The 26,153-nt window shown below is 44.5% G+C and overlaps 1 protein-coding gene across 2 annotated transcripts in view; it reads left to right on the top strand.

The window, feature by feature from the left end:
* Positions 1-26,153, top strand: part of LOC138760421 (regulator of G-protein signaling 7) — a 374,385-nt gene that overhangs the window by 275,039 nt on the left and 73,193 nt on the right. For both annotated transcript variants that reach the window (XM_069930998.1, XM_069930997.1), the window contains exons 4-5: positions 9,766-9,872; positions 22,698-22,749. In XM_069930998.1, the coding sequence (XP_069787099.1) occupies positions 9,766-9,872; positions 22,698-22,749 (159 nt within the window). The remainder of the gene's footprint in view (positions 1-9,765; positions 9,873-22,697; positions 22,750-26,153) is intronic.

Below are 26,153 nucleotides of genomic sequence, written 5' to 3'. Positions count from 1 at the left end.
GGCAGAGGTAGAAGTCCAGAGACATTGGGAAAGATAGGGGGTGGTGGTGTGATGAAAACTGGAGAAGTTGACGTTAATACCATCCGGTTGGAAGAAGATTGTGTCACACTGGTTGGAATGTTGGGCAGAGTATTTGCAGATGGAATGTACTGTATTTTACACCATACAAGACCCACTCCCCCCTCCCCCCCAAAAATGGCTCAAATATATGCCTCGGGTCTTGTAGGCAAAGTTGAAGTTTAGGGTGATAATGTGATTACTGTTGCTGCACGGCTAATTAACATCATCACTCTCTATCGTCATGGGCTGATGGGGGGAATGGGGCAGTGGGATCAGCGTGGGGCCCAGTGGCGGGCTGTTGTGATATTCTCCAGGTGGCCCGCTGTCCTGTTCTCCCTCAACAGCCCACCACCAGCCTCCACATCAATTCCATTGCCCTGCTACCACCCCTTGCAACAACCTACCACAAGCCCCCACACTGATCCCACTGCACCGCTCCCTTTCAACAACCCACCAACAGTCCCCATACTGATCCCACCACCCCACTCTTCCCCTCCCCTGGGAGCGAGCAGGACCAGCACGGGGGCCAACAATGGCAGTTTGTTTTTATAAAATGCTTTCTGCTGCAGCTAAGATCCTTTTGTTTTCTCTTGTAAATTACACCAGAATTACTATTAAAAAGATTTTTTCTGTTTTCCTAGTTGTATGTTTTGTCCAATATTTTTTCTGCTATGCTGTAGCTACATATTTCAATACATTAAAATGCTAACCCATAAATACACTAAAAAAATCTTAATATACCCCATTAAAATGGGGGAGTCTTATATGCCATCAAATTATGGTAATTCTAACAAGTGCCATCTGGTGCACATTGTGAAGTTAACTGAGATTACCACAGGATCTAGATCAGTGCCTTTCACTCATATACCTCTAAGTAATCCCCTACTAATCACAGCACCCATGGCATAGGGATTACTTAAAGTTGTATGTGAGTGGAAAGAAATGTTTGAAAACCACTGTTTTAATCATACCTAATTAACTCGTTATGTGCATGGTTTCACAGCTCCAAAGGAAATGGGCCAATGACAATTGTTCTCAAGCAAAATATTTCAGTAACAATTGGGTCTAGAGCAGTGGTTCTCAACCTTCCCTTTCCACTCACAAACCACCTTAAGTAATCCTTTACTAATCATAGATTGGTAACCCTATGGCTTAGGGTGGTATGTGAGTGAAAAGAAAAACTTTGAAAACCACTGATATAGCTGAACTGTGAAAGTGGGCCAAGCAATGGTAGATGCAATTTAACACAGACAAGAGATGCACTTTGGTAGGTTAAACCAGAATAGAACTTAAAGTGAAAGGGAATGCTCTGTAGAGTGTTGGATTAAAACAGACTGAAAAATCAGGAACATAGCAACATGAAATCAGATCGAAGAGGGTGGGTTGTGCAGAATGTGAGCACTTAGAAAAGGACAGTCTTCTTAGGAATAGTCAGTATGGTTATGTGAAGGGTAGGTCATGCCTCATGAGCCGAATTGAGTTTTGAGACGGTAACAAAAGAAGAAGAGGAAAGTAGGGTAGTAGATGTGGCATATATAGATTTTAGTAAGGCATTTGACAAAATCCCCTATGAGAGACTCGTTAAGAAAATCATGTGGCATAGGATCCATGACACTTTGGCTGTGTCAATTCAGAATTGGCTTGCCTATAGAAAGCAGAGGATTGTAGTAGACGGGAAGTAATTTGCCTGGAGGTCAGTGACTAGTGAAGTTCTGCAAGGTTCTGTTCTGGGACCCCCTGTTCTTTATGACTGGGACAAAAAATAGAGGATGGGTCAATAAGTGTGCAATTGATACAAAGGTTGGATAAGGTACAGAGGAGATTTACCAAGATGTTGCTTGGATTGGAAAATATGTTTTACGAGGCAAGGTTAGCAGAATTATGGCTTTTTTTCCTTTGGAGGGGTGAAGAATGAAAGGTCTACAAGATTATGAGAGACATCGATAAGGTACTCAGCCAGTGTCATTTTCCCAGAGAGGGAGAAGCAAACACCAGACGACATCTCTACAAAGCTACAGGAAAGATATCATCAAGCCAGAGAGAGTGCAGAAATGAGTCACAAGAATGTTACCAAAGCTGGTGAACTTGAATTATAAGGATAAGGTGGAGAGTCAGGAACTTTTCTCCCTGGAGCATAGGACACAAAGGTGGGGAAGGGGAACATATACAACTCTATAAATCAGAGAGGCATAGATCAGGTAAACAAAGTCTTTTTCCCAGGGTAGGGAAATTTAAAACCTGAGGGCATAGATTTAAGATGATGGAGAAAGATTTAAAAAGGACCTGAGGGGCACATTTCACAGAGGGCAAAGAGCATATGGATCAAGCTGCCAGAGGAAGTAGTAGAGGCAAGGACAATATTTAAACAGGTACATGGATAGGGAAGTTTAAAGGAATGTAGGACACAAGCAAATGCGACTAGCTTGGGTAGACAACATGATTGGCAAGAAAAGGTTGGGCTGAAGGGCCTATTTCCATACTATAAAACTATGCTATTTAAAAAATCCACTTGCTATATTCTCACTGTTTACAGACATGAACCATTTTATATACACGCACTATTCACACTCCACCTATTTACAGATCCCTACCTGCAATGTGCTTTTTTATATTATGTACAACTTCCATGGGCTATTGAAAGGATCCATCCATTACACACTTGATGTTCACAAACCCCATCCTTCATGCACTTACTATTTACAGAGCCCAAACCTTACACATGCTCTATATACAAATTGCATATACACTCTCTATATACACATTCCACATGTTATATGCTTACTATTTACAGACCTCATGCACTCATTATTTAGTGTTCACTCACTAGATACTCACCATTTACAAATTCTGTCCACTGTACACTCACTATTTACAAAGGCCACCCACTATACCTTGCTATTTGAAGATTCCACAACACTTGTTATTCAAAGACTTCCCCTGCCATAGACTCATTTGATATGTTGAACAACATTTATGCATCTAGTTGCATTGTTAAATAAATATTATTTGGCTACTATGTCATGCGCTAGGTGTTTGGTGATAAACTGATTTATATGTAGATTTTTTTTCAGAAATCTTCCTTTTTACCTCATATTTTTTCCACTTGAGAAATTGCACTTCAAGCAACTTCCACTTTGAGAAATCTAATCTACCATATTGCTGATTAGATTTCTCGAAGAGAATGTCGCTCATTGGAAGTCAGAGTGTGAAACAGGCTTGTTAAATATTGCATGTTGCATACCATTGAAGGATTCTGTTTGCAGCCACATCCAGCCCTCAGTTTTCTTTTTTTAATTCTGTTTCCTTCAGTAGCAACCTTTCCACCTCCATGTTACCATGGAGCAGAGCCAGCTGTGAAGCAAGGTTTGCCTGCAGTGGAAATTTCAGCAGGCTTTTGCTCATGGAGCTTTTGACTGGTGTTGACACCATGATACCAGCTGTCAATGGGCAATTTATTATTCATTCTCTTCCTGCAGAATTGTCATCAGTTGTGTTTGATAGTTTCCACCTCTGGCTACTGCCACTAATGGTGTCAGATTGTTCTGTTATATTTGGACAATTGCCAGACTTAGCTATGAATTTACTGCTGGATACATACATCTTTAGACAGTGTGCTTTGGAGCTCTGGTCACTTTAAAACTTCATTCCATGCACGGTGGTAAAATTTTCTTTGTAGTTTTGTGTAACCCTAAACCTGTTAGGCCATGGCCCACCTTAGACACTCCCTCCACAGAACAGTGCAGGTTTAGATCCCAGTTAATGGTGTGTGCATTAATTCTCACATATTGTCCATATAAATAACTACTTAGTAAACAGGGGAAGATGACCTGCAATGATGAAAATAAACTAAAGGCTGTTTTCTGAGCACTAAAATTGGCTGCGGGGGGAGGGGGGGTGGGGAATCCTTCTGTAAAGTAGGAGTTCATAATCGAAAGATCGATGTTAAAGAACAAATTGTTAATATTGTAATTATCCGAGAGCAATAATTAAATATTAATAATCCTTCAAGATAAACATGATTATGTTGATGGCACAGTGCAGAGGTTATTGTGAAAGTGAATGGGAACAGAGAACACAGTACAGTATACAAGCAGGTCCAATAACTCACGATGACTGCAACGACCATATCAAATTAAACTGATCCCATGGCCTACACTTCCCCATTCCATGCATGTTCATGTGGCTCTCAAAATGCCTCTTAAAGGCCCTTTTACACTGCCCTTGAAAGATGGTAATTAACTGCCATTTTACCACTTCATTTACCTGTGTGAAGGCGTCAAACACAGGATTTTCATCCCAGTACTTGTTCGCCAAGGTAGGTGTTATCAGAGCTGATGCGTTTCATATTGGCTCCGGTGGAAAAGGTTTACCCACCTTCCCAACACTGTAATGCTGAAAGTCCCACCTCCTTTTACACCGGGATGTGGATGTCCATTCCATTCTTGAACCAACACATTTGTCCTATCAAGTCCAATATTTAGCACATTTCTCCTTGATTTATAAATTATACTGTAATAATTCAGTGCTTCCTATGTACTTGGATGAGGTAAGTCTGTAGGTCGAGCCATAAAAATATGTTACCAACAAGATCCCTGAAGGAAGGAAAGTTTAGGGGAGACACAGAGTTGTGGATGCCTGGAATGTATTGCTAGGGGTGGTGGTGGTTGCTGGAACAATAGGGGCATTTAATAGATTCTTAGACTGCTCGAACTACAGGGGAATCACGCTGCTCTCCATTGCAGGCAAAATCTTTGCTAGGATTCTCCTTAATAGACTAATACCTAGTGTCGCCGAAAATGTCCTCCCAGAATCACAGTGCAGCTTTCGCGCAAACAGAGGAACTACTGACATGGTCTTTGCCCTCAGACAGCTCCAAGAAAAGTGCAGAGAACAAAACAAAGGACTCTACATCATCTTTGTTGATCTCACCAAAGCCTTTGACACCGTGAGCAGGAAAGGGTTTTGGCAAATATTAGAGTGCCTCGGATGCCCCCCCCCCACCAAGTTCATCAACATGGTTATCCAACTGCACGAAAACCACAAGGTCGGGTCAGATACAGCAATGAGCTCTCCGAACCCTTCTCCATTGACAACGGCGTGAAGCAAGGCTGCGTCCTCGCACCAACCCTCTTTACTATCTTCTTCAGCATGATGCTGAAACAAGCCATGAAAGACCTCAACAATGAAGACGCTGTTTACATCCGGTACCGCACGGATGGCAGTCTCTTCAATCTGAGGCGCCTGCAAGCTCACACCAAGACACAAGAGCAACTTGTCCGCGAACTACTCTTTGCAGACGATGCCGCTTTAGTTGCCCATTCAGAGCCAGCTCTCCAGCGCGTGACGTCCTGTTTTGCGGAAACTGCCAAAATGTTTGGCCTGGAAGTCAGCCTGAAGAAAACTGAGGTCCTCCATCAGCCAGCTCCCCACCATGACTACCAGCCCCCCCACATCTCCATCGGGCACACACACAAACAGGCACATGGATGAAAGAAAAATAGTGGGTTATGAGGTAGGCAGGTTTTAGTTTTATTCAGTAGCGCAATGTGTTTATAGCACCAGCGACCAGGATTCGAATCCAGCGCTGTCTGTAAAGAGTTTGTACATTCTCCCCATGTCTGTATGGATATCCTCCAGTTTCCTCCCACCATTCAAAATGTTGGGGGGGTTGGAGATCATTTGAGTGTATTGGAGCATCACAGGCTCATGGGACAGAAGGGCCTGTTAATGTACATCTAAATTTAATTTTTTTAAAGTATAGGTTGGCACAACATCATGGGCTGAAGGGCCTGTACTGTGTTGTAATATTCCATGTTCTATGGTCTACCCATAGCTCCACAAAGCAAGCAAGGAAGATGCTTTTGAAACAGTCAATCCAATCAAACTTTGTGTTTTGACTGTGAAGTTCATAGGCTTATTCCCGACATGACTGATGAACCCAAATAATGTCTGGGAAACAGGGAAAATAACTTAAATAATAGAACAATAGCGGGAAATGGGGTTTATCCAGGTTAAGGAAGAAATATGTGGGCATTTAAATATGAGCAATGTTAAAATACTGGTGAAATGCAGCCCAATCAGAATATCCCCCTCCCAGACCTGATGGTGTAAAGCTGGGAACACTGAGCTGACAGGCATGGAAGAGATTGCACAGGGTACTCCGGTTATCATTTCTTGATCTGGATTGCAATCTCTATTGGTGATCAACTAATTTTGTTGTTGGAACATACCTGATTCCTGGTGCAACATATTGCAGAAAGGGATTGTATTTTGAAACGAAGGCCAGCATTCAACACAACATGTTTATTTATTTGAATTGTTTCATTGGCATTGATACTTTGCCAACATTTTGTTGAGGGTATTTCCTATTTCAAACTCAAATGGGCCCTTATGCACGATGAATCAACTCAACAGATACATCTCGTACTTCAGCACAATGGCAATAAAGCATCATCCTCTTCGGTCTGCTTTAGGGTTCCGAGGTGCAGTCCAAAAACTTCCAACCAGTGACATCTATATACGATATTCTTCTTTCACTTCAATGGAACAATATCCACGGTTGAACATCACATCTAGCAGTCTCTCGAATGGCCAGGTTCCTGGTGTGGGAACCTTAATCTGTCACACCAGAGTTTGGGCATCTGTCATCAATTATTTGCCTCAAGACTGAAGCCAATCTCAGGGTCAATCACAGATGATATAAATGTGCAGAGTCGAGAGTCGAATGGAGAACACAGGAAAACTGAGCAGGAGTAGGCCATCAGGCTCCTCAGAGTTACCCCACCATTCAATGCGATTATATCTCATCTCTACAGGCCTCAATCATTCTTCTGTACTGGTTCTCCAAAACCTTTAATTAATTGATCTTTTAAATCTCTCTCTCTCTCTCTCTCTCTCTCTGCCACCCTTAAGGCCGGAGAATTTTAGAGACTCACTACCCTTTAAGAGAAGAGATTTCCGCTGACCTTAGTACTAAATTACTGACTGCATATTCTACAACAATATTCCATTGTGATAACACTCCACAGGCAAAAACATCTCAAGCCCATCATGGGATCCCAACGTTTGAATAAGGATTAACCCTCATTCTTTAAACTCCAATGGAAATGTACCATTTCACTAATCTGTTCCTCAGAATATGGCACAGGGTACAGAGTAGGACTTCCCTGCAGGAAGTTGCAGAGATTTCTATACCCTTGATCAGGAGCAAGTAATAAAAGTATCATCCATCAAGTCACCCTTATCGTCTTTCCTGTTTTTCGATTTGTTAAAAAGTTATGTAAACTTGACAAGTAGAAGTGCAGTTTCTAATGTTTTATGGCATATGCTATTGTTGACTTATTTTTAGACATACAGCATGGTAACAGGCCCTTCCAGCCCATGAGCCTGTTCTGCCCAAATATCCCAAATAACCTACAAACCCCAGATGGTTTGGAGGATGGGAAGAAATGGGAGCACCCGGAGGAAACCCATGAAGACAGGGAGAGACCATACAAACTCCTTACAAAGTGTCAAATTTGAACCTGGATTGCTGATGTTGTAACAGCATTATTCTAGCTGCTAAATATTGAATTTAACTATGTTAAATTAGTCTCTCATGCCCGTGGATCAGCATCACCAAAATACTTAATAACCAGCAAATAGAAATAGCAAGTCACTGCTCAGGCTCGGTGAACTTGTCAATGCATCACTGGATTATGGAAGAGAATGCCACAAGAATATCAATACAGGTCGAGTACCCTGTATCCAAAATACTTGGGACCAGACACTTTTCAGTTTATGGGTTTTTTTTTCCCCCCAGATTTTGGAACAATGGAACTAAGCAGGACAGTAGCATCAGTAGAATACCTGTAACAGCAGGTAAACAGCAACAACAAACAACAGCAGGATTTTTGAGAGCAGACATGACGCCACAAATGGAAAATTCACATGAAATAATATTGCATACTTATCAAAGAAAAAAGTTTTGATCTCTGCTTACAAAAGAAGACCACCTCCCCGCCACTGCTGCTAGTCCCCAACTACAGTCAGGGGCATAGCCAGGTACTAATGTTCGGGGGAACGAGCTCCGAAAAAAGGTGCCACAACCCATGCCAGATGGTGAGCAGGGATTGAAGAGTGGGCCGTACTGATTTTTTTGGTGGGGGAAATGTGGTGGTGGTGTTGAAGCAGGACAGGCACCACTTTTGAAAAACACTCCCCCTAGCTACACTAGAGGGTGGGTGCCTGAGACCCTGAAATCCGTGCTCCTGCCCAGGAACCCAAGTTCCCCGCTGCTGTCCAGGAGCCCGAGGTGGCTTCTTCGATGAGGTCAGTACTGTACCTGATGCTGCAGACTAGGACGCAGCTCCGTTTGGCACCTTCCCGGCCAAAACAAAAGATTTTTTTTATAACTGTTATTGTACTCAAACTGGTGCCAATAGAACATCAGAGCCCCACATGGTCAAATCAGGTATTGAATTTTCCCCCACTTGTGATGTCATGTTGACACTAAAAAAATCATTTGGATCTTCGAATAAGGAGTATTCAACCTGTAGCAGATATCATGCAATCCAGTGAACTGATGAAAGTGTGAAATTGGAATTATTCACTGTTGATCTCTTTGCCTCTTTGAAAGATGTCTAGAGGTTTTGCAACTAGAAAACCCAGATGTTCCCAAATAAAATAAGAAACCATGGCTGAATACTATTTCGTGATATCATATGTCACAAACAGTTTTATGTCTTTTGCTTTCAGTTTGTTGTTTCCTGAAATGCTTTGCAGGTTTCTGTCACAGTTAGTGGATGTGCTATTTTAATTTGAAAGAGCCTTCTTAATAGCTGATGTTATAAGACCATAAGACATAGGAGCATAAAATAGGCTATTTTCAGCCCAATGAGGTTGCCCACCATACATTTCATCACTCAGCCCCATAACTTTTGCTGCTCTGGTTAATCAAGAATCTCTGCCTGAAATAGACCCAATTACCTGTCCTCAACCGCCTGTGGCAACAAATTTTGCAGATTCAGCACCCTCTGGCTCAAGAAATTCCTCTCCATCTCTGTGCTAAGCAGACACCCTTCAATGTCTTATTATTTAATATTTTGTGTTTAACTTCTGTTTTAACATATATTTATGTAAATATTCTCCGGGGTCCTAGAGAAGTGCTATCTCATCTTTATTGTGTGAGCATGGTATGAACAATAAATCAAGGTGACTTGACTTGGTCTTATCCTAGACTCTCTCACTATGGGAAACAACTTTTTGACATCTACTCTGTCCATGCTATTCAGCATTCAAAATGTTTCATTGTCACCAGGGTTCACTGCATTAGTTGTCCTTCTTTATTTTCTTGTAGTTAATATGCATACCTTCATTCTAAGCCTCCAGAATTGTGTATTATTTAAACAGAACATGAGTTTTTCCAGCCTTATGGATGGAGATCCAAGATAAAAGTTGGTCAGCTCTAATACTGAATGTTATGGTAATTGATGTATCTGCTCCCACTCTTCATGTTCGGAGATTTCTTCAGAATGTGTTTTTCCTGCTATTTAAAGATAATTAGATCATTTTTTTAGCTCATGATTCTCCATTTGAAATTCATCATTATTATATGAAATATATACTGAAATATAAGATGAAATCTATTACTGTCGGCTAATTGTCTTTTTGTGAACATTTAATCTCAGTACAAACTAAATACTTCTCATGCTGTTTTGTCAACAGTGGAAGCACTTCACCTTGGAACATTAATGGCAGCCCACGGCTACTTCTTTCCAATCTCAGACCACGTACTAACGTTGAAAGATGACGGAACATTCTACAGATTTCAGGTGGGCAGGTGCAAATCTATCACTGAAATGCAAAACTGATTCTGTATTCTTCTTTTATTTTGTTTATAACCTCTAAGTTCACTGCACTTTTAATAACTTCAGCAGCTTCCATTGATTAAAGTGCTATCAAGTTGGCAGAAGTGTTCAAGGACATTATCAAATCAAGAATCACATCCAATCTAGTGGCAGGTGGCCAAAAAATTAGATAAAGCATCCCAAAGGATGAACAAGAAGCAAAGATGGTGAATTCTGAAGCTATGCCAGCTGAAGGCATGGTTGTCAATGGTGGACCAATCAAGTTCAAGGGTGATCAGGTGGCCAGAATTAGAGCACAGATATCCTGATGGGCTGGAGGAGATCCAGGTGAGATGGAGCGCTGAGAATGCTGCATGGTTTGAATTTTACATACCTAGAAATATTGAATATAACTGGAAACCAGGGTCTGAAAGAAAATATGGCTGATGGAGGGTCAGAACTTGAGAAGCAGATGATATCTGGATAGATAACAGGGTAGAAGTTTGGGAATCACTCCAGGAATGCTTTGGAATAGTCAAGTTCAGAGACTGAATCATGTGGGTGAGAATTCAGCTGGAGGTGAGCTGTGATTAGGGTGGTCCATGATGTTATGGAGGAGGTATTCAATGGTCAAAGTCAAGGAACAAATACCAAGCTCATAACAGGAGTAGAAACAAGAGTAGGTCAGTCAGCTCTGTGAGCCTGGAAGAACAGTGGCTTCCTCAACTCCACTTTTAAACCCCAGCTCAGGGTCAAACATAACACCAAAGTTGAGAGGAAATGATTGGAGTTGATGACAAGAGAGTTGATATTGTGTGAGAGACCAAAGAAATTGTCCTTTCTAATGACAGAATAACCATTCCAGGTGGCAATGGTGGATAGATGGTGCAAGAGAGTGTGGTCCCACCCAATAGGAGGTGGTATCTTGTATAATATTTAAGAATAATTATCTGCTAATTTATAGTCTATGGTAATAAAAGAGTGATGGGGTATAACCAGAAGGTGTCAATTTTCCTGAAGAATTATACTAGATCTTTGGTTTGATATGGTCCTGAAAGTAACACCAGCAATCAAGATCATCTCACTCTTAAGGTCAAACACTGCATGAGTGTTCAAAGCCTGTGTTTGATACAGAGATCAGATGCATCAGTAATGTCTAAATGGGATTTTCACAGTTTGCCATCAAAAGGAATGTTAAATATCTTCCAAGGTCTCATGTGTCATTGATTCAAAACCGCCAACAACAATTCTTGCCAGCTGTCTTCGAATTTGATGTGAAATTTGCCCTCCAACCCCCATGGTTTGCCCACTCCTATTCTCAGTGATGGGCGTCAATACACAGTGAAATTACAGATGGTAAATTGTCACTCAAAAATTTATTATATATAAAATATGATCCAGTAATTTTCAGAACATGTTTAAGACATGCAGCCATCAATTCTCATATTATTCATTAGATCAAGGCACAAAATTAGGTTATTCAGTCCATCAAGTCTGGTTCCCAATTCTAATCATAGTTGATGCATTTTCCCATTCTCCTGCTTTCTCCCCATAACCTTTGACAGCAGATGTGTCCTCCGACTAGGTAGAGGGCAGTGCTGTCACATGACAGCCACAACCCTTCCCAATACCATCCACCCTTTGGAGGTCACGCGACTCATCAATCATGAGACAATAAATAAAGACATGTTTGATAAAAAACAATACTAATCAAGAACCCATCAACCTCTCCTCTTAGTATACTCAATGACTTGGCCCCCACAGCCGTCTGTGCCAACAAATTCCTTAGATTCACTGCCTTCTGGCTTAGTCAGATAATGTCTGATTGCAATCTTGATTCATCTTCTTACCTCTGCTCCATAGCTCTTGATACATTTGTTGTTCAAGTTTAATCATCTCAAAATTATTAATTGAGTGAGCTATGGATGAACCATTTTTTCCATGAGGAAAATGTTGCCAATTTCTCTCAAAAACTACTCACCACTGTTATTAGAATACAAACTGTCTCCACAAACACATAAGATTTTGTCTGACCACTCCACTGAAACCGCCACTGAAGTGCTGTTGGGTGGGTGAAGTGCAGGTCAGAGTCTGGTATCTTGTGGTGATTGGCCCACATACTTGTGCTGCCATCGTCTACAAGGAGCAAATGCTCCTCTTGCTTGGATGAGTGTAACAACTCATAATAACCTTTACAAGATCAAGTGCTATCCACAAACTGCACTGTCACTCTCCACTGAGGATAAGCCCACCTCCTTCGTGTCAAGAAGGAAAAGGCTTTTTAGGTGCACCAAGAACACCATTACCTGCAAGTTGAACATTATCCTGATGGAAATATATCATTGGTCCCTTGTCATCTAAATCTTTGAAATCCAAAAAGGGACAAGGGAAGCAGCCATCATCTGCAGGTGCCCTTCTAAGATTCATACACCAACCAAGCTGTTCATGGTTTCTTCCTTGACATAGGAGCTAAATCCTGAAACTCTCTGACCCACACCCTGCAGGAGCACCTTCACTCGAAGGATGGCTGCACTTCAAGCCACCGTCTCACTCCTTCACTTTCCATCGGACAGTTGGAGATAGGCAACAAATGTAGACTTTGCCCAGATCCTAAAATTTAAATGAATAAAACAAAGTGCTTTCATTTCAGGATTAAACCTGTCAATGACATTCGCAAACATTGAAAGGCCTCCAACTACATTGCTCGCGTTGACAACTTTTGAGTTTGGTGCGGGTTAGGGAAGCACTCACCAACAATCAAAGCCTTTCTGTGAGCACAGAAACAGAATATGATGGAAATACTCAGCAGGTCTGGCCAAATAAATGGAAAGACAAACAGGAATTAATATTTTAGGTTAGAGACTTTGTCCCCTGAAATATTGACTGATTTTTTTTAACATATGACCTTGACCTGTTGAGTATTTCCAGCATTTTCTGTTCAGGTGAACATACTGAGATGGCCCCACACTGTGAGTGAGGCAGCTGAAAATACCAAGACTTTCCCACACTGTGAGCAGGGCAGATGTTGTGAATGAGGATACAGGTTTGGTAGATCTCTAAAGCAAGGATTCTGAACACAGTTTTGGTGGGGAAGGATTTTACTTACACAAGGCAAGTGTGGGAAATGGTAACAGATGCAGCGCACATACACCCACACAGATATAGCATCCGTGGGGAAAATAGCGTGGGAACAAAATACACACACAATGAAATGGTACATTCAATGATCAAGGAAAAATCACTAGGATGCCCCACCACCCCTTGACACAGTGCAGGGATGGTTCTATGCTACAAGGACACTAATTAAATGCTCCCAACCTTTTTAACAATGCACATCTACCAACAGTTTCTCCAGCACCCCTCCATATTTCTAGGGCTGGAGTGAAGCAGAGTTGTCCCAAGCTGGCAAAGAGAGGGAACAAACAACACATGGAACTTTTATAGCCCAGGTCATTAGCAGAGACCAATGGCTCAGTGCCAGGAGGGTTAATTCAATTACAACCGCCGATGGCCCAAGGCCAAGTACAGGCAGGCTGGAGAGTCAAGTCCAGGTCATTTACATGGACCCAATGGCAAGGTATGCGCTAATAGGTGGGGCGGAACCAAACCTTGATTGGCAGCTGATGTGTCCTCCAACTAGGTAGAGGGAAGTACTGTCACATGACAGCTACAACCCTTCCCAGTACAACCGCCCCTTGGAGATCACACCACTCACCAATCATGAGACAATAAGGAGAAACAAAAAGACGTGTTTGAAAAAAAACACAATATTAATCAAATGAGTATAATACACACACACTCACCCACACACACCAACACACACACACACACTCACCCACACACACCAACACACACACACACACACACACACCCACACACACCAACACACACACACACCCACACACACCAACACACACACACACACCCACACACACCAACACACACACATACCCACACACACACACACACCCACACACACCAACACACACACATACCCACACACACACACACACACCCACACACACCAACACACACACACACACCCACACACACCCACACACACCAACACACACACACACCCACACCCACACACAGCCACACACACACACCAACACACACACACCCACACCCACTCACACACACACCCACACCCACCCACACACATCCACACACACCAACACACCCACACCCACACACACACACACCCACACACACCAACACACACACCCACACCCACCCACACACACACACCCACATCCACCCATACACACACACCCACATCCACCCATACACCCACACCCACCTACACACACCCACCCACACACCCAGCCACACCAACACACACACAGCCACACACACACACACCCACACACCCCCACCCACACACCCATACCCACCCACACACACACACACCCACACCCAATCACACACACTCACCCACACATCCACACACCCACACACACACTAGAACCTTCCGAATGCTGGACAAGGTACATAGTCTAATTCAATGACAGTGCCTCACCAGTCTCCCCACCCCTGACCATACATGGTTTTTAAGTTACCGATGGGGCAGGATGCTGTTGGAGCTGCTCCCCGGTGTTAGAGGGAAGGGTAGAAAAAGGAATTTGTTTGACCAGACTCCCATGCCTGTTTTCTCCAGCTTGGCTGGCAAATGCGAGCACTCTTATCGCCAACGTCTGCAAGCTCAAGTGCAAGGTCATCCATCAGGTGCCAGAGCCCTCTCTTGGCTTACGCATCCTGCGCCTTGGTCCTCCTACGCTCCGAAATGGTCATAACCATGCTATCCCGTGGCAATGCAGGGGTCAGGCCGGCAGGTATACATTCAGGGTGTACTTGGTGTGCCCATTTTTCTGGCCTAACGTTTGACATCAGGATGCCATTCCTGCTCACATTCTCTTTCAATGGGTGCCCCAAGTGCCCGTGTTGGATCCCTGCAATGATAGCCAAGAGGAGTTGAGATGGAAAGTTAGCCAATTTAAGTGTTTTTACATAAAGGCTCCCAGGGCCCCCACCCCATGCACTGATCTACTATTGATAGGAGTGATGCTGTCATTGTGAAACAAAATATAATCAATGTTTCCTACCATGGCCTTGTAGCCACGCGCTACTCAAAAGAAGACACTCACACACATAGTGTAGTCAGGTTATGCTCTGAATTTTATTAGGGCTCAGGCCTGACTTTTATGCTTGCACTGTTCCTGCATGGCCCCGCTTGGCTGACGTCACAACATGCATAACAAAAGTGGTTTTCCCGCATGCAGGTACTTTCTTGCATAACCATACCCCTCTTCCCCTCAGGCTGTCCCTGTCTGTTGGCTGCGCAGTAAGGTGAGTGCCGTTTTGGGGTTGCTGTCCTTTAAGCTGCCTTTGCTATTCACCCGCCAGTTCACTTGTTGGGGGCCAGTGCTGGTCTGGAGCGTTGGCTCATTTGCCGTGGTGGCGGTCCACCAAATGACCCACCCCCAAAACCTGTGGTATTGTACTTGTTATTGACCTTGGTGCCCAGAGGCAAAGTCTGGCCTGCCTCTTCGGTGTGGTGCTGGTGTCTTGACCAGATGCGCCCGGACCAGGTGTGTCAGCTTCAGTCTGTTTGTGGTGAAGACCTCTGTCTTGCCTCCGACCTCCAGCTCAAATGTGGCTCCATTGTTGTGGATGACCTGGAACGGACCCCCGTATGGCCTCTGAAGTGGTGGACGATGAGGACCCCTGGAATTAAACCATACTCACAGTCCTGCATGTCTTTGAGTATGTTGGTTCTCGCGTGTCCATGCCTGGAAGGTGGACTCAGGGCCATGTTGCTGACTCTTTCCCTTAGCCTGCTGGGGAAAGCTGCAGAGTTGTCTTGCTGTCCACCTGGGGACAGTACAAATTCTCCTGGGACCACCAGTGGAGCTCCGTAGACGAATTTGGCGGAAGAGATGTTGAGGTCCTCCTTGGGTGCTGTACAGATGCCCAACATAGTAGCTTGTCTACACAGTTGGGTCCTTGGAGTCTGGTCATGAACATAGTTTTGAGGTGCCTGTTGAAGCGCTCCAACAACCCATTGGACTGTGGGTGGTAGACTGTTGTGTGAAGCAGCTGGGCACCCCACAGGCTGGCAAGATCAGACCACAGACAGGAGGTGAACTGGGCCCCTCTGTCAAATGTGATGTGGGATGGTAATCCAAACCATGCTACCAGGAGGGGCCTGGCACACAAGGTTGTGGATGTGTCTGCCAGCAGGACTGCTTCTGTCCACCTGGTGAAGCGGTCGACCATCATGAACAGTTAATGGTAACCCTGGGATACCGGCAAGCGTCCTACTATGTCCACATGCATGTGATCGAACCTTCATTCTGGAGGCTTGAAGTGCTGAGGTGGGTTCTTGGTGTGCTGTTGTACCTTGGTGTTTGCCATTGCGTGCACACCTTCACCCACCCATTGACCTGTTTCTGCAATCCATGCCACATGTATTTGCTGGCCACCAGCCGGACCCTGTTCCTGATGGATGGGTGAGACATTCCATGGATAGAGTCAATAACCTGTCACCTCCACGCCACCGGGACGATGGGTCTACCTGAATGGTGACCACGTCGCACAGGAGGGTGGTTTTACCTGTGCCGACTGCGATGTCCTGGAGGTGAAGTCCCAATATGGTAGTCCTGTATGGGGGAATATCCTAGTCTTTCTGCTGTGCCTCTGCCAGTGCCATGAAGTCCACTACCCTCTGTAGTGTGTGGATACTTTGCCTGGATAGCGCATCAGCCACCATGTCGTTCTTGCTGGAGACTTACCTTACATCTGTGGTATACTCCAAGATGTAAGACAGGTGTCAGTGCTGGCGGGTCGATCAGAGGTCCAAGATCTTAGCCAAGGTGAAAGTCAGGGGCTTGTGATTTGTGAAAGCCGTGAAGGACCTGCCCTCTTGGAAGTACCTAAAGTGGCAGATGGCTAAGTAGCGCCAGTAGCTCTCTGTCAAAAGCACTGTACTTCAGTTCTGGAGGCTGCAGATGTTTGCTGAAGAAAGCCAATGGCTGCCAACTTCCTTCGATCTGCTTCAACTTCCAGAACTCCACCAATCACTGTTCCTTAGGCATCCACCATCAAGCCCATTGGAGTGTCTGACCTGAGATGTGCCAGGAGAGCAGCGTCCACCAGGGTTTCCTTGGCCTTCATGAAGGCTTCTGCTGACTCCTTTTACCAAGTGATGTCCTTCACCTTGCCTGCCATCTGGGTGAACAAGGGTCACATGATCCAGGCAGCTGAGTGTATGAACCTGTGATAGAAATTGATCATCTCCATGAACTCCTGTAGTCCCTTGGACGTGTTGGGTCTGGGGAACTTCTGAATGGCCTCCACTTTACTGGGTAGTGGTGTGGCTCCTTCCCTGGTTATCCTGTGGCCCAGGAAGTTGATGGCCTCCAATCTGAACTGGCATTTGGCTCAGTTAGTGTAGAGGTTGTGGAGGTGCACCATATTCTCTTGTTGGTTCCTGCTCACCACCAGGATGTCATCCAGGTTCACTGCGTCCATGAGTCACTGGAAGGTCTGTGCGGCATTCTTTAGCCCGAACGACATTCAACGGAATTAGAAGAGTCTGAACAGGGTGATGATGCCAGTCTTGGGGATATAATTGGAATGTACTGGGATCTGATGATATCCCCACGAGGTCCACCTCGGAGAAGATTCTTGCCCTGTGCAGGTTAGCCACGAGGTCCTGGATGTGTGGCATGGGGTACCAATCTGGTGTTGTGGCCTCATTGAGCTGGCTGTAGTTACCGCATGGTCTCCAGCCCCCTGTTGATTTGGGTACCATGTGCAGGGGAGAAGCCCATGGGCTGTCCATGATCCCAAGCTCCTCCAGCTTCCTGAATTCCTCCTTTGCCAACTAGAGCTTCTCCGGAGGAAGGCATCTTACCCTTGTATGGAGCGGCGGGCCCTGGGTCAGGATATGGTACTGTACTCCAATGTTGGGGCATCACCATGGTGAATTGGGGGGTGAGCACTGCAGAGAACTCAGCCAGGAGCCTGGCGCACTTGTTGTCGAATCTCTGTACGGAGTCCAAGTGGAGTGCTGGGAGCCTGACGTCTTTGAGGGGGAAGGTTTGAAAAGTCTTGGCATGGACCAATCTCCTTCCCTTGAGGTCCACTGGAAGACTGTGGGCATGCAGGAAGTCTGTCCCGAGGAGCGGCTGTTCCACTGTGGCCAGCGTGAACACGCATGAGGAGAGATTGCTTCCCAACTGCAATTGGGCCTTGCGGGTACCATAGGTTCAAATCGTGTTGTTGATGGAAGCCTTCAGCACGGGGCCTGACTGTCTGTACCTGGTGTCCTGACCCGACGGGGACAGGATGCTGACCTCTGCTCCTGTGTCCACGAGGAACGGTCGTCTGGACTAGCCGTCCCAAACATACAGGAGACTCTCTTGATGGCAGACATCATGGCCATTAGTGGCAGCTGGCCTTGGTGTTTCCCTAAATCGTGCATGGCAGCCTGCATCAATGGGCTCTGGTGCCCCATCTCTGGTGGTAGATTCACCACTGGTCATCTGGATCACCTCCTCTGGGCACTGCTGTTCTCTCGGCGGCTCTTCACGGGTCTGGCTGCAGGGCTTAGTGACGAAGGTGGTGTACGCGTCTTCCAATGGGGGCTTCTGGATGAAGTTGGCCACCTGGCTGGTGATCTGCCAGATATGGAACTGTTCCTTAGCCTGGTCAAATGACACATGTGATTGATTCGTGCAGAAGTTGGCAGCTGGAGTGCAACTGCGTTGACTGCTCCCTGTTCGCTCATTGCTGGGTTTAGATGCCATCTAAACTGTTGGATTCACCCATTGTGCCAGCCCCATGTCCTGAGAGAGGATATTAGCATGTGAAGGGCCTCTGTCATTTTTGGGAGGGGTTGGACATTGCAGCAAGTAATGGGACAATGGAATTTGTCTTGTCTCTTGTCCCAAGTAACTGCAAATTGCTCTTGCGAGTTGAAATGGAGAGGAATGGAAAAGAAAACATTCTTGTTGCAGGGTCTGTGGGCTACAGACAATCTTGGAGGGAGTGGTGGACAACAACTGGTTCCCCTTTGCCTGACCCAGCTACGATTGTGGCCCTTACAACCCCGAATGTAAACTTGCTCCTGTTAGTATAAAGGGACTGTTCCTTTAAAACATTGATCCCCAGCATCCATTCAGGGAAAGGCACTAATTAAGACTGTTATAGGTATATGTGCCCTCAGGACCCCCGGGCGGGAGTGAGGAATGGAACAAATGTGCCGGGGATCCTGGTCTTCAACCTATGGTGGGGGGGGGGGGTGGAGGGTGTCTGCCATCCCATGGGCGAGGGATGGGACAGTTCCTGTCTCAGCAGGTCTCTGAACTCAGCCTTGAGGGCAGGAGAGAATGTTTTGAATAGGAGTGGAACAGCCTTAGGCTTTAGCCCTGGTTGATTGTAGTTTTTCCCATGGTCAAATTTCCCTCTGCAGAGTGTAAATGGCAGAAATCGGAATCCCATTTATGCTGGAATGTATCCAAGTAAAGCTGCCTGCATGTAAAATGAGGAGGGAATGTGTTTCCAGCCTTTACCGCTGCTCTACGGACTTGGGTGGGTGTTCTCTGTTGCTTGTATTCCAGGAGTGTGATGCCATCCTACACAGTCTTCCCATTAGCTGGTTCCATAAGGGGCAGGATCACTGACTTTAAATCGGGCAACGCGGTGGTGACCAGGTATCCTATTAGGACACTGGTCACCTGGGTATTTTCTAAAAAAATACAGGCTCTCTGGTAGATGCTGTTGACCAATGCCCACCCACTAATAACCTGAGTGCCCTCACTGACTGTACCCCATTGCAGGCACCCGTGCAGATCCCACTCCAGGAGGGTCCCTCACTGTGCTCACTACCCAATCCTACAGGGTAATGCCTTCCTGGATCTTTGGTTGTGGTGCCCGAAGGGCATTGTAGAAGCTTTGTTGGTCAGAGAGGCTCCCCAGGGTGTTCGCCTCTTGATGAGAGAGGCTCAGGTTGGGGGCCCACTCATCCCACAGCCAGAGCAGCTTGCCTGGCCATTAGCGGTAATGATCCTCAGCAGAATCAGCCTCCTCAGTGGAGAATTCCCGGGACTCTGTGGTATTGGCATTCCCCCCCCTGCATCCGCATCCTCCTCTCTGCAATGGACCTGGGAATGGGTAGTGATGGGTCGAGCATGCAGGGGTTTGGGTGCATCGAAGGAAGGATGGTTGTGGGGCCTAGGCACACCCCCTACTCATCACTGTTTAACCATATATCCCCGTCCCCCAGTCACGCGTCCAGCTTGTTACCGTACTGTACCAGGGCTTGGATTTTTTGCGGGTCTGGCTGTATTAGCTTGCATGCGACTTCAGTCCCCATGGCCTTGAGATCGTTGGCTCGAGTCTGGGAAGCCTGGACTTCCTCCTGCAGCGTGCAGCAGTGCTGCCAGAGCTCTTCTAACTCCCTGACCTTCTGGATGTATAAATGCAGGATCTGGTTAGTAATCCTGACCTGGCATCTCAGGAGGGATGCAAGCAGCCAAAAGGCACCCTTTTGACAAAAGGTACCCTTTGGCTTTGGGGAACTTCTTAAGGAGAGAGACCACATGGTGCCCTAATTTCTCACCATGTGGGTCAAACTGTTCAGACCAGTCCACTGGTTCACTGTGGTCTGCCACCATGCTGGCCAAGAACTCAAATCCTTCATTCTTGTCTAATCACCCATGATTCCTTTCCTCAGTACCTGCACTGGCTTTTTTTAACTCCTGCTCCAGAACATTTCTCCACACCTGTGTCCAGCCAAGACGCCTGAGATCCTGCTCACACTGCCAATTGTTGTGAGTGAAGAAAAAGATTTGGTAGGTCTCAAAGGCAAGGACTCTGGACACACAATTTTGGTAGCGAAAGATTTTATTTACATAAGGCAAGTGTGTGAAACAGATGCAGTACGCGCACTACACACACACACACACACACACACACACACACACACACAACCTGTGGGAAAGTAGTAGTGACAAATAATAACGAATGTGGGGAAAATAGCGATGGAACAAAACACACGCGCGCACACACACACACACACACACACACACACACACACACACACACACACACACACACACACACACACACACACACACAATGAACTGGTACATACAATAATCAAGGAAAAGTGACTACAATGCCCCACCACCCCTCAGCTCAGTGCAGGCACAGCTCGATGCTACAAGGGACACTAATTAAACACTCCCAACCTTTTTAACTGTGCACATCTTACCAACAGTTTCTCCAGCACCCTTCCACATTTCTAGGCCTGGATTGAAACTGGGTGGTCCCAAGCAGGAAAAGAAGGAGAACAAAGAACACATGACACCTTTATAGTGCTGAAGGGTCCAGCCCAGGTCATTAGCAGAGTTAAATGGCTCGGTGCCAAGCGGGTTAATCCAATTACAACTGCCAATGGCCCAAGGCCAAGTGCAGGCAGGCTGGAGAGTCCAGTCCAGGTCATTTACATGTTACCAACGGCAAGGTGTGCACTAACAGGTGGGGCAGTACCAAACCTTGATTAGCAGCTGATGTGGCCTCCAACTAGGTCAAGGACAGTGCTGTCATGTGACAGCCACAACCCTTCCCAATACAGCAGGTGAATGTACTGAGACATTCCCACATTGTTGAATTGGGCAGGTGAACATACTGTGACAGTCCCACACTGTGAGTCGGGTAAGTAAATCTACTGGAGACATTCCAGTAGGACAGATGTATGTACTGAGACCACCCGACACTGTGAATGGGGCAGGTGGACGTACTGAGACAGTCTTACACTGTGCTGTGGACTAGGATACCAGACACAACAACTTCTATTTTTGAGAGCGTGGAGAGCATAAAGATCCTTGGTGTGCATAGGATGACCTATGCTGGGCCCACAACCCTTCCTCATTAGTCTGGAAGGTACAGCAGCACCTATGCTTCCGAAGGACATTAGCAAGGCTGTTGGCCACCATCTTGACAGCCTTTTATAGGAGCATAGTCCAGTGTTATGTTTGCTGAAAAGCATCAGATTGGAAGACATTACTGAGAATCATTAAAATGGCCAAGAAAATTTCTGGGGTCTCCCTTTCTTGTATTGAAAACATTTACAAGGACCATTGCTTCAATTGGACTCAAATATTTATATAAGACACTCTCCATCCAGCACATAGTATATTTAACACACTACTATCACTAAGAAGGTAATGAGCATCAAATTCAGGACTGCAAGGCTGCCGTGAAACACAAAAGTCTGCAGACAGACATTGTAATAAAAACACACAGAAATGCTGCAGTCATCTGTAGTTGTGAGTTCATGAGTGTACATCCACAGTGGGTAACGACTGGAATGTGTCATTTAGATGGAGAGAGTGTGCGTGATGGGATTCTAGTATTCAGTCGTGAAGCGACTTCTTCAATCAGCATATCTGTAAGCTAGATGTGAAAGGCACCAAAAAAATCTGGAGTGGCAAAATACCTGGGATCTGGCCAATTCCACATGGACGGGTGATCTAAAGGATGCAGATAAAGGCAGGTGCAGTTGTTGGGAAGTTCATGACTTGTTGAGTCACACACTGTCTGAATGTCATCCGAAACAAGCCCAGATAGACTTTGAGACTGTTAGTCTTAAGACACGGATGAAATTCCAGTGAAGCATCAAGTTTTATTATCATTTGTCCTTAATTAAGTTTCAATTCACCTGCAGTTGCTTATAAATGAAAATGAAAAGAAAGCAATGATCTGCAAATATATTCTCCATGCAATTTTGTTCTTTTACAGACACCATACTTTTGGCCATCCAACTGTTGGGAGCCAGAAAACACTGACTATGGTTAGTCCTTGTCTAAGGTATTTCCTCGGTGTATGCATAAGAAATGTAATAACAGCTGTCCTACTTGAAAATGTCATGCAAATCAATAGTTTCATTTCACTGGTGACGAGCATTTTACCTACTATAGATAACTTACGAATAATTAGTAAGAATCTTCTGAAGATGTGTCTCATTCAATTTTGAATTTATCCTGACACTTTTTAAATTCCGTATTCTAGTCTCCAAAGAGAGCAATAGTTCACAACCGGTTAGCTTACAGGTCAATGAAAAATCAAAATAACTGTAGACATTGGAAACAAAACAAAAACAGAAAATGCTGTAAACACTCATCAGGTCAGGCAGAATGTGTGAAAATAGAAGCAGGACCTCCCTCTTTCTTCTTCTGCAGTTCTTGATATTTCTAGTGTTTTCTTTTTAATTTGCAGATCAACTGTGATGTGGTGCAGCTAACTGACTCATTTAATTATACAGCAATGAAATTAATATTAATTTATGTCTTGTGGCTCTTGGTCACGGCGAGCAGAAGTAACATGCTGAGTCAAGTCAAGTTTCAAACCTAGATTTACTGATTCAAACTCGCACGCTTAAAAAAGTCCACGCTGGTCCCAGTGGTCTCAGCGCTCATGCGGGGTGGAAGTGACGTCAACTTCCCATCTGTTGTTTTGCCCTGCACTGAGAGCTCCCAAGTATGTCTCTGACTGAGGACTCGACCGCAATTACTGGCGCCGGTTCATCTACCGTGTGGGTGAGCCGCCACAGTCTCACTGTAGAAATAAACTAACCATCACATTAGAAGATGATGGTGGGCAAACCACATTCAATCAAGGTAATTCAGAGGTTCTCAGTTGTTGTTAATGACAAAGCCACTTCCAGATTACTGGTTGCCGAGGTAGCCCCATCAGCATGTGTTGCACAGTTTAACCTCTTAAATTCAATTTGAAGTGGATTTAGCAATGTTGATTGTTAATCCTGCCTCAGATTTTTCCTCATTACCTCTCAACGCAGAACTATGGCTATTGTCCAATTTAAAACAAATATTGACAAACCCTATGTATTGACAATACTACCTCATCCAACATCCTGCCATTGCCCAGTTTGCGATTAAAATAATAGGGTGATCACAGGACCACTTTCAGGCTAATCAGGAAAAAGATGGCTAGACAAGAGCTAAGAAATCTCACAACCAATAGATCAGGTCAAAGCTTTGCAGTCCTGCCACTTCTGTTTGTGAGAGTTAGTGGACAATTAAACAGCTGATGGGAAGAGGTGCAAGATCCAGTAACATCCCTATTCTCAACAAAAGCGGGATCCAGTATGTAAGTGCTATAAGCAGGCCTGATGTATTCAACCAGAAATGCTGAATAGCTGATCCATCTCTGATTTCCACAAAGTTGCCCATCAGTAGTGAAAGAGAAGGCACGTGGGTACACCAACAACTGCATGTTGTATTCCAGGAAATCATTCCTGTTGTTTCATCGTCACTGGGTGTCAATCCTGAATTTTATTATGGTACTTCACCATAAAAATTGCAATGTTTCAGCAAGATGACTCATCACCACATTCTTGAGGGTGGTTAGCAAAGGGGCAGAAAATAATGTTGGCGTTATCAGTGACAACTGTAATTCCTAGATCCCAAAGAATAACTTAATTGTCATTGAGGCTTCTCCGTTGTTCTAGCCCCTGATGAAACTCTGTGCAATGAATCTCATGGGAAGAACTGAGTGCAAGTTAATGCAATTTAGTAGATAGGCAAGCACTCAGCCTTCCCTGCCATTGCCTTAGAAAACCGAAGCAAGCAAAGAAAAGCTGAGGTGCAAAGTTCAAAATGTTTGATGAACAAGGGTATAAGAAGTATCCATGTTCTCACACTTTAATCAAAATTACAGTGAGTTGCATATACACCCACCCCACAGTTGTCTTGCATAAACCAGCGGCACAAAGTTTGGGAACCACTAGTTGGTTCTCCTTGCCAAATGCAGAAAATGTTATGTGTTGAAATTCAAGGACATTTAGTGTCAATATAATAGAGGCTGTATGTCTTCTTGCGTTTCCAAAATATCAGAAATGAAGCTTGAAGCTTTTCCAATGCCACATTAAGATTTGCCAGGGAAAATATTGAATATAACAGCTTATTATTATTTCAACCCCATCTTCCTCTGACAGTAAATCAATTCTTTTTTGCTACTTGGAAAAGTTTGTTAGTACACAAATGTTGAAAATCCCAGACTCTATTTTGAAGTTGATAAACAAGATTAATTTTTCATACTCCAAATTAGCATAAGTAGTTTCCTTTTTACCCCATGATGCTCTGACTCCAGGACACAACATGGATATTTCTCTCTGATCATTTTATAAATGAGTTTCCTTATTTTCAACAATATTCTCTTACAGCCACTGTTTTCTAATGTGATAAAATAATTCCCCAATACTTGTCATATTCCAAAAAGTTATTAAAAATTAAAGCCTAAAAATGAGCATTTTCTGATATAAATTAAAGGCTAAGATTACCTTCCATGTCCTGCTAAATGGAAGAAATAAGACTTAGAAGTTACACTAAAATATATCAGAAACCTCAGATTACTGCTTAGAAATACAAGCAAATCTACCTGTCATGTTCAAAACAGCTTTTTCAGATGCAAGAGTTTCAGTCCTTCTTTGTCTTATCAATATAGCTTCTGTTAAAGGTCAGAAAACAAATGCTACAGATGCCAGAAATCTGAAATTTAAAAAAAAAACAGAATTCTGTATATGCTCGCTAGATCAGACAGTATCTGTGAGAAGGGGAAGCAGACTTTATGTTTCAGGTTGATGACCTTTCATTATAACTCACCAGTTCTGTGAAGAATTGGAAAGGCCGAACATCTGGGGTTAAATAAGAAACCCTTCAGATACTGAGGTTAGATGGAGAGATGCTGCAGATACCTGGTGAAGGGCCCAGACCTGAAACGTTAGTTACCCTTTACTTCCTATGGGTGCTGCTGAGTTTCTCCAGCACCATTGTGTATTGCAGGCCGGAATCTGAAATTGTTTCATTCCAAATGCTGAGTGCGAAGGGCTACAGGTTGGATGTTGAGAGGCTGTTCTTTGAGCTTACATTAGGATTCATTGAATGAGTAAATGAAACAAATGCTGACGCTGGAAATCTGGTATCTAAATGGAAAATGCTGGCAAACACTCAGCAGATCAGAGAGCCTTAGCAGATAGTTTTTTAAGATGGGTTCTGAACATGAAACATAGATGGTGTCTCCTTCCAAAAATGCTGCCTGACCTGATGGATGGTTCCAGCATTTTCTGTTTTTACTTAATTGAACCAGTGTAGAAGTCCAAGATAGAGAGGCCAATGCAGGAATGCATGGAGAATTAAAGTTCAGACAACTGCAAGGACAAAGTCACTCTTGTGGACT

This window comes from Narcine bancroftii, chromosome 4 (assembly GCF_036971445.1).
Source record: "Narcine bancroftii isolate sNarBan1 chromosome 4, sNarBan1.hap1, whole genome shotgun sequence".
Classification (NCBI taxonomy): Eukaryota; Metazoa; Chordata; class Chondrichthyes; order Torpediniformes; family Narcinidae; genus Narcine; species Narcine bancroftii.
This window is presented reverse-complemented; position numbering and strand designations above follow the sequence as displayed.